The sequence below is a fragment of the Cucurbita moschata genome, unplaced genomic scaffold (genome assembly GCF_002738365.1).
Source record: "Cucurbita moschata cultivar Rifu unplaced genomic scaffold, Cmos_1.0 Cmo_Scf00021, whole genome shotgun sequence".
Taxonomy (NCBI): Eukaryota; Viridiplantae; Streptophyta; class Magnoliopsida; order Cucurbitales; family Cucurbitaceae; genus Cucurbita; species Cucurbita moschata.
Window position 1 is genome coordinate 1516199 of NW_019268537.1, and position 8691 is coordinate 1524889.

The window sequence follows — 8691 nt, forward strand, 5'->3', positions numbered from 1 at the left end:
AAAAAAAAAAAAAAAAAAAAACAATTCCCGACCACCGCCGATAGAACTATAAATAGCCACGGGTTTCTCCACTTATCCTACTATTTCCAAGTAGGCATGGGGCACGTGGTTTTGGATTTTGGTTTATTTAAGCTAAGTTGAAGGACCGTGATCCTTCCAATTCGGCTATTTGTAAGAACACCCTAATGCGATTGCAGTCCACGTATTAATCTAAGAGATGGAAGAGTTACATACACGGAAGCAAAACGCTTAAGATCGGAGCTATACTCGATGCCTTGGAATTTAACACCCTGAAAAAGGACAATTTTCCTTGAACACTAAACTGAAATCCATACCTACGTAAAAACTTCATACTTGTCCTTTCCAGAGCTTCGATTTTCAGAGGAAACATGGATGGAATTTTTGGTGTGATCGATGACAACTTTAAAGTGTCCATAGTGGATTCAACCATGATGTGGATTGTGCATCGTGCTATGGACAAAGCTCACGAAAGAGTCAAGTCTGGAGAAGGCGTTATAGAAAGATTACATGAGATATCAAAATTCTACGAGTTGTCTGTAATGCAATTGGATGGGTGTATCACGTTTGTTCAAGAAGAAACGGACAGTCACAATCCGGAGAGCAGTCATGAAGAAGTGCTTGCAGGCTTGGCCGAAATAAGAAACCGCCTTCAACGACGTCTGTATGAATCGGAGCTGGCTATCCTACAAAAAGATAGGGAGTTGGCAGATAGATTTGTGAGCGAGTCCAAGTTAAGGCAGGCATTGGAATTTACGGAAAAGGAATTAGTTTCTTCACAGGAAGATCTTGAGCAAGCAAGATCAAGGAGTGCCGGAAGTTCCAACCTTAGCCCTCATGAAGGTGAGGATGACAATAGAGATGGGGAATTTTGTGAACTAAAAGACTCGGTGGATCGACAGGTTTGGAAGATCAGAGAAAAACTCGAGTTTGATGATTATGTGCCTAAGGTGAAGAACAGACGGAATCATTGTATCAACGATTTAAAAGTTGAAGAGATGGGGTCTGACATTGATATTTTGAAGGAAACTCTTGACATTGCGTTTGGAAAGATGCAGAGTGCCATTTTCTGTTCCGACATGGGACCAATAGAGCAGCAAGTAAAATCAAGTATTGAGAATGATATAATATCACTATGTCTTAATGGATTTGTGAGGGATTGCCAGGAGGATCTGGAAGCAGAAGCGAGAAGGAAAGAGAACCAAGTTTCAGTTTCCTTTAATGAACATTGGTCATATTTAATGAATGAAGCCATAGGTTTGTGTGAGAAGCTCAAGCCTCTCATTAGCCAAAATGAAATACAGCCCCAAAAAGAAGATCTAGATGGTAGATTTTCAGAATATGGGATAAACAAGGATGAAAACGAGCTAGAAGAGGAGGGAAGGCATGATGTTGCTAAAATGGTAAAGAACCAAGCAGAAGAACTGGTTCATTTGAAGCCAGAAATGCTTCGAGAGGAAAGTCCTGAAAGCTTGAAAAGTAGGTTCCGAGAAGTACTAGAAAAACTAGAGAATTTAAAGATTTTGAATGCTCGGATTAACAAAATTTTAGGCCAAAATTGGGATTTTGATGAAGAAGACATTCCTCCAGAAGATGGGGAGCAAATATTAAGAGAAAATCATAGACAGAAATCAGATGTTGGTACTTTGGCAGACATCTGGGGCAAGATGCATGAACTGCGGAATGAAGAAAACAGAGGAATACAAAACCAAATCTGCATGCTAACGCACCAGAGAGAGGACATAAAATTTCAAAACATAATAATGGAAGAAATTTACACCACTTTATTCCGAGGGTTGAGAGAAAAGTTTTGTAATGATTTAAGTCGCTGGGAATTGGAGAAACTGATTTCTGATGGTATATGCAGAATTTTCATTAGGGATATGTTCAATCAGTTGGATGAAACCATGGAAAGTTACAAGATTGAAGCCCAAATTAAAGATGATATATATCATATTTTCTTCATGGAGGCAATGAAAGGTTACAGATTGCAGGATGTGAAGGACGAAAACCTCTATCTGGAAGGTTTGACATCTGATAATAACCCTTCTCGATGTTTGGAATGCGAAACAAAGCAGGAAATTTATGGAATCCCCTTTACGGTAATGCTGGAGGAATGGCATAGAAACATAATAGAACATACATCTGAAATACTTCTTAGAGAAGAGATATCTTGGTTCGTCTTGAGTGAGACAATCAAAAGCATCTGTTACAAAGCCAACCATTGTCCACATACCAAATTCTTCAACGATTTTCTTCCCCAAATTACAATTAAAGAAGATGTCTGCTCAGTTTTCTTAAGGGAAATGGTTACGGAATGGGAGGACACGATAGAGGTGTCTAACTTGGAAACTTTAATTAGGGAAGAAATTTATTGGACTATGCTTGATGAGGCAAAAAGTGAAGTCTGTGACAGAGAAAGGAATATTGATGTCCCAACTCAGGATAGTGACGTTACAGAAATTACATCATCTAGGAAAACACTAGGTGAAGGCACAGAGATTGGTCCGGGAAGTCTCTGTCAGAAACTAAGTTTGCTTTCAGAAGGCATTGAAGTAGTGGAAAACTTGGTGCTCAGTGCAAGTCTTGAGATAATGGATTGTAATGGTAAAGCTACCTCCGTAGAGTTGAAAGACATTCAATGCGTTCTCAATTCTTTGAGTAATAAGCTAGTGAAAACTATGATGCAGTTCAATAACAAGTTGTTTGTGGGCGAGTTGAAACCTAGCTTAGAAACTATAGTTGATGAAGCAGAAAAAATTTCTGAAATTTCTCCGGATTTGGAAAATGTACCAGATACGAAGTTCTTGTTATCAGAACTTCATAATATGAAGCTAAGCAAGTCAGATTCTAAGTGCCTAAAACTTCTGGAGTTTCCACATATATTTTATGATTTCGAGCTGATGGCAAATAAAAAGTTGGGACAATTAACGCTGAGGTACTGACCTCATAGTGCCTTCTGGTAAAGTTTCATTTGATCTTCCTGAGCGGAAAAAACTGGTGCTAATTGCACCTCCACCTGTTATCAAACCAAATAGCTTAAACAAAGTTTACTTCCTCGAGAGAAAACCAACTCTTGAAATACTTGGACAAAAATTTGTTGTTTAAAGGAAATAAACTTACCTCATTTTTTACTGTTGATAGATTGGAAGAAATGAAGCATACTTTGTATCCACTTCCTCAAGTCATGGCTTCTCTGCGAGAAAGTGAATCGCTTTATAAGAAGGCTTTCATCAGAAGATGCCAAAATCTCAGAAAAGCTGAAAATGAGGTTCTATAATCAATTTCTAATACAGATATTTTTCCTTCATTATACATGTTCCCCACGCATTCAAAGATACATCCAATTCTGGAAACAATTTTCTGTCATTTAATTGTTTTCCTACATTTCCTATTTGATATACATTAGGTGGATCTTCTAGGGGATCAAGTGGATATACTTCTTAGATTGATTGAGAAAGTATACTTGATTCTGAATCAACAATCACCGGTCTTGCAGCAATATTCTGATGTAAGAGATCCCCAAGTCTATTTTCTTTATTCTATGTTTATGTACCCAATCTCATAGCAATTAACTTGCATTAATTTTAACTATTACTTTCTTTCAATATCTCTGCAGGTCTCAGAAATTCTCAGGTTGATCAAGGAGCAGGTAGCAGTATTTAGTACACCACCTAAAAAATTAGATACAAGCTCTGATGTTTAACCCCATTTTTTTAATCTGTTTTAGGCCCAAAGGAAATTGTTCTATAGGATTTATTTAGTAGTAGATGTTTCAGCAACAACGAAACTGCAAACTAACAAAATTTGGTGGTATAGGTAAACCAAAATTTCAAGTACATACTTCTGGGAACGCAAAAGGTTCACTTTCAGAAAATGTTTTGAGTACTTCACGGTGAATTTTTTTTAAATAAAATATAATCCTCGCCATGCGGACACCAAATTTTTTTTGTGAATATAAAAGGTGGAGAAACTTTAAGATATGAAAGTTTTTAAGGCTTCCTTTTAAGTTATTTGCATAATCTTTTTCTAACTTCGGTTCTCCTTGAGTTGAAGCAATTTGGAATAACTTTATTTGTATTCCCCTTCACTCTAATACAACTAAGCATTCTTTTTTATATTTCCTCACTTAATGAATGTTTCCTTTGTTCCTATATAACAAATAGCATGTGGACCAGTGAAGAAGCACATGAACTCGGAAAGTACGAGTCTAATAACCAAAAGAAGCACGCTCTACTCATTTTTGCCATTAGTTTACTGTTTACTGGTTGACGGTATTGTCAACAAAACCTATTATTGCATGAACTCAACATGTATATTTAGAATATATCAAAATCGAATAACAATTATGAATCTACCAATGATGGAAACAAAATATTAAAGGATAACTAAAATCCACACAAAATTAAGACTATGAAAAAAGAAACAGGATCATCCGAAATGATGAAAATGGTGACGCTTACAACTTTGACAAAGTTAATAAAAAATATTATAGCATTCCATTAAATGATAAAGAGAAACTTAATTTAGAAAAATAATTTTTAAAAAATATTCTAGAGAATATGACAACTAGTGCTTCTAAATGCATGTAACAATCGAAAATGAACAGAATCAAAATTCAAATCATAATGTTGTTAAGCTTAAGCGGTAGCAACTCTATCCTTGAATATATAAAACTTTCTAAAACTAAAATTTTCAAGACATAATGCTCTATAAATCCAAAAGATTCTGCAATCGCATTACATAAAATTGCAGAAAATTAGGTAGTAAGAAATACAAAGAAGGATAAGAAGTTCGTCAGATAGTTGCTTAAAATAATGGTTCACAGTCTGAGCGCAATAAAAGATTACATATAACATTAATGTAAAGCGGATCACACCAAAAAAGAAATAGTGATAAACAAGAAACCACCGCTGAAGATCGTCGATACACAGTTCGGTTAACTATTCAATTCACACGTCAATAAAAAGCAACGCCGACGCGAAATTGTCTTCAAAATAACAATAACTATAGAAAATCTATCCTAAATCAAATGTAGATATTTAAAAACAAGACACAAGTCAGCAACGGATGGATCAAATCAATCAACTCGAAACCTAATCTAATCCAGTAGAGAAACAAAAACTTTCAAGAAACTTTTCGATAATCAGCAATCACAATAATTAATTTAAGAAACTACTTGATACTGAGCAATCACGGTAATTAATGTAAGAAATTATTTGATCCTGAGGAATCACAATAATTAATGACAGGAACTATTTGATTTTCCTCGTCGACTAATCAAAATCGAACAGTAAGAAGGAATTATGAGACATAGCAATCACGATTAACGATAAAAGAAGAAACGATTAAGTCTTCCGATAACAAAATCACTGACTCAAACAATGCATCGCAAAAGATCGTTCATCTGAAATACCTGTTTACGATATCGAAAGCCACCAGAGCTTCGAAGGTCGAATCGTTGTATAATCGTACATCTCGTCGGAGCAATTTTAAAAGAAACCATCATTTATTCGCGCGCAATTTTGTGACATAGAAGTGACGCCGAGTACCCGCTCCTGCCTTTATATAGTATCACGACTATCGAAACGGTGGCGTTTCGCGTACAGTGGGTAAATGGTAAATCGGTCTGTCTGTTTTACGCAGTTGCAACAGACGGCGACGTTTTACCCAGCGGTCAAGTGACTGTGTCACATTAAACCTTTTTTAAGGAGGAGAAAATCGTACATTGGTCTGCGTCTGTTTAACGCAAAACGGCGGCGTTTTATTAATGACTAATAGGCTGGGCCACTATATAGAAACTTAATGGGCTCAATCAAGCCCAGTTAGATTATTGCCTAAGCCCAGCCCAAATGGTCCTTTCTATTGTTCACATCCATTTAAAACCTAATATTTTAATATTAATTACTTTTAGTTAAAATGATGCCATCACCTTAGTTTAAAGAAAATTAAAAATAAATAAAAAAACAATTTGTAGAATTCATCCTAATCAAACTTGCAATGGAACTCAACCGAAATAATTAAGGCTGTTTGTAGATTTCTCGACGGCGGCTCACTCCCCTCCGGCCGCCGTTGTAGAGGCATCTGCGGTGGCCCTACTTCGGAGCCACTCAACCATATCCCCAAAAACAAGCTCCACATTCTCTCTAGGTTCTCCAATCAATTGGTGCCACATACCTGGATATATCTTAAGAGTCTTGTCCCTACTGGCGGCGCGTCGGTAAAGCTCATCCACGCACGCTGGATCGCAGATCACATCGCCGCCGCCATGCGTTATCAGAAGAGGAACCTCCACCTCGTTGAACCTCTCCTGCAACTCTCTGCACACTCTCATAAGTTCCTGTGCCGTCGCAGCGCGAGGACGCGCCGCCACACGTCGAGGACTCGCCATCGCAAGCTTCCGCTTCCAATCGACTTTGAAGGATACCTCAGGTATAGATCCGCGGGTGGGAACCACGCGCCAAGTCGGAATCAGAGCGGCGGCTAGGGACAGAAAGTGCTCCAGTGGCCATGGCGGTTTGAACTTGGCGCTGATTCCGCACATGGCGCCGTTCAGAACGACACCGTTCCAAGATCGCAAGCCCTGGGTCGTCGATTTCTGACGAAGCGTTATCAGAAGAGCAATCGCACCGCCGAGCGACTCGGCGTAGAGGAAGGAAGGCAACGACGGCGCGTGACGCTCACGAAACGCGTCAAAGAACGAAATACAGTCGTCCACAACGGGGTTAATGTCAGGTATGTGATATTGGAGGCCATCGGAGAATCCATGGCCTTGATGATCGATAGCGCAAGTGATAAATCCGGCCTTGGTAAAATGCACGGCGGTGAGTTGAACTAGCCAGCTAGATTCGCCGGTGAAGCCATGAACAACGGCGACGATTCCGATTGGGTAGACCGGAGCGAGAGGGATCCACCACTGAGTGAACAGCTTAAGGCCTCTGGAATTGGTGATGAACTCGGAGCCGTGACTCACCGAATGGCGAGTGTAGAACTCGTCCTCCGTAAGAGAGCCGAAGGGGCTCCGCTCGTCGGCGTCTTCCACCGGGTGAACCATTTCCCGGTCGGAGGATATGGTAGTGTTGCAGGGCGGGAAAGTGCTAATTTGCGCTTTTGAGGGAGGGAAAAATTAGTAATGGGAAGTGAAAGAGATGTGATTTTGGTAGTTAACGCATTTGAGGTATGCTTGGGAGTAGTTTTGACATTAATTTTGGATTTATTTTTATCACATACCTTAAAGAATTTCTTCCCCTTTATTTATTTATTATTATTATTTTTTGTTAATGTCTAATAATTAATTTTAAAAATTTAAATCAATTATCATAAATTAGTTTTCACTAATTTGCACCAAAGTTCTCATCACAATTATTTGTATTAATTATTGAAATTAAAAGCCTAAAATATTAAAATTTGAGCCATTAACTCAAAACTTAAAAATAAAAAGGTTAAATTAATAAAATTGTCTATAAATTTTATATTTTATCTAAAAAATACTCTTAATTGAGATTATTCCAAAAAGGGCTAACCTAACTTTTGAAATTTTATTAATATTTTTTAATTTTTAAAAAAAGTTTATTAATGTTTTTTTTTTAAATAAAAAAATTTATAAGGAAAAATCATTTTGTAAGTTCTGAAATATTTTTGACACCCTTCTAAAATTTTGGTATCGTCAAAACAAAATATTAATATTTAAGTAAGAAATTAAAACTAATGGTACTTTTTAAATTTTATTTAAACTTTTCAAATTTTATAAGTATTTGTAAGATAAAAGGTAAAGTATTTAGCCTTCAGGTAATTAAATTAATTTAGCCTTATTTTTATATGGATAGTAACAGACAATTATTTGTTTAATGTAAATTAGTTATAATGAAATAGATATGAATAATAATAAATTAATTAAATTTTTAAATATTTGTTGAAAAAATTTAATCTTTTAAGAGGAGTAATTAAATATTTGCAGTTTGAGTATCATAGGGATAAGATTATTGGGCAACGAAATAGGGGCAAAAGAGAACTAACATTGATAGGGGCTACAATAAAGCAAGATTAAAAGTTTAATACTACAAGGAGAAAGGGAAAATAAACCATTTTTTTAACCATCGCCCCCCAACTAAAACATAAAAGTGCTTAAAATGGGCTTTGATTTTGGAATGCGATCAAACGGATGGGCTGCTCCTGAAAGACCCGAGAGCCTTGACGGCGCCGGCCCTCAAAATGAACTGGTGGTAGAAGGCTGCGATGGCGGCTCCCACGAATGGCCCAACCCAAAATATCCACTGCAAAACCCCCCACAACCCATTTCACACTTTGTTAGAATTTTAATGGAACAATATTTTAGTGAATATAATTTAAATGACTGATAATTCTAAGTAGTCTAACCCTTGACCCAAATATAAATTAGTCAACTTCAATATGCATAATTACATTGTCGCGTCATACTTGGTATCTTATCTAGCTTGTAATAAATTTAGATAGATATGATATATAAGAGATACTGACTTGATCATTCCACGGTTTTTCATGGTTCAAGATAACAGCCGGGCCGAAACTTCTAGCGGGGTTGATGCCGGTGCCGGTGATGGGGATCGTGGCCAAGTGAACCATAAACACAGCGAACCCAATCGGGAGTGGAGCCAATACCTTTTTTTTTTTTTTTTTTTTAAAAAAAAAAAAAAA

At 37.0% G+C, this 8691-nt stretch overlaps 3 protein-coding genes and 1 long non-coding RNA gene across 5 annotated transcripts in view; 1 reads left to right on the forward strand and 3 right to left on the reverse strand.

Annotated features, from left to right (window-relative positions):
* The window catches only part of LOC111458480, a 7751-nt gene extending 2211 nt beyond the window's left edge, over positions 1–5540 (reverse strand). The window contains exons 1-4 of one of the 2 annotated variants that reach the window (XR_002713128.1): positions 5435–5540; positions 3142–3214; positions 2965–3037; positions 619–704 (exon numbers count right to left, since the gene is read on the reverse strand). This is a non-coding gene — a long non-coding RNA (uncharacterized LOC111458480). Of the gene's footprint in view, positions 1–618; positions 705–2964; positions 3038–3141; positions 3215–5434 lie in introns of those variants that run through there. The other variant, XR_002713127.1, reaches the window with a different exon arrangement.
* Positions 8–4001, forward strand: LOC111458475. The gene is made up of 4 exons (XM_023101172.1): positions 8–2956; positions 3163–3289; positions 3428–3529; positions 3638–4001. The coding sequence occupies exons 1-4, from the start codon at positions 390–392 to the stop codon at positions 3722–3724; spliced, it is 2883 nt and encodes a 960-aa protein (XP_022956940.1). The 5' UTR covers positions 8–389; the 3' UTR covers positions 3725–4001.
* A 352-nt stretch (positions 5541–5892) lies between the features above and the next one.
* LOC111458477 (caffeoylshikimate esterase-like) lies at positions 5893–7215 on the reverse strand. The gene has a single exon (XM_023101174.1). The coding sequence runs from the start codon at positions 7070–7072 to the stop codon at positions 6071–6073; it is 1002 nt and encodes a 333-aa protein (XP_022956942.1). The 5' UTR covers positions 7073–7215; the 3' UTR covers positions 5893–6070.
* Positions 7216–8013: 798 nt separating this feature from the next.
* The window catches only part of LOC111458478 (probable aquaporin PIP2-1), a 3845-nt gene continuing 3167 nt past the window's right edge, over positions 8014–8691 (reverse strand). Inside the window, exons 3-4 of the mRNA XM_023101175.1 lie at positions 8515–8655; positions 8014–8291 (exon numbers count right to left, since the gene is read on the reverse strand). Of these exons, the coding sequence (XP_022956943.1) occupies positions 8172–8291; positions 8515–8655 (261 nt within the window). The 3' untranslated portion in view covers positions 8014–8171. The remainder of the gene's footprint in view (positions 8292–8514; positions 8656–8691) is intronic.

What these genes read in the sequence shown, in the direction of transcription:
- LOC111458475 (XM_023101172.1), top strand. Translation starts at nt 390, where the DNA reads ATGGATGGAATTTTTGGTGTGATCGATGACAACTTTAAAGTGTCCATA. An exon ending in TCAGAAAAGCTGAAAATGAG is followed by an intron (nt 3,290 to 3,427) that starts GTTCTATAATCA and finishes GATATACATTAG; the next exon opens with GTGGATCTTCTAGGGGATCA. An exon ending in TCTTGCAGCAATATTCTGAT is followed by an intron (nt 3,530 to 3,637) that starts GTAAGAGATCCC and finishes ATATCTCTGCAG; the next exon opens with GTCTCAGAAATTCTCAGGTT.
- LOC111458477 (XM_023101174.1), bottom strand. Translation starts at nt 7,072, where the DNA reads ATGGTTCACCCGGTGGAAGACGCCGACGAGCGGAGCCCCTTCGGCTCT.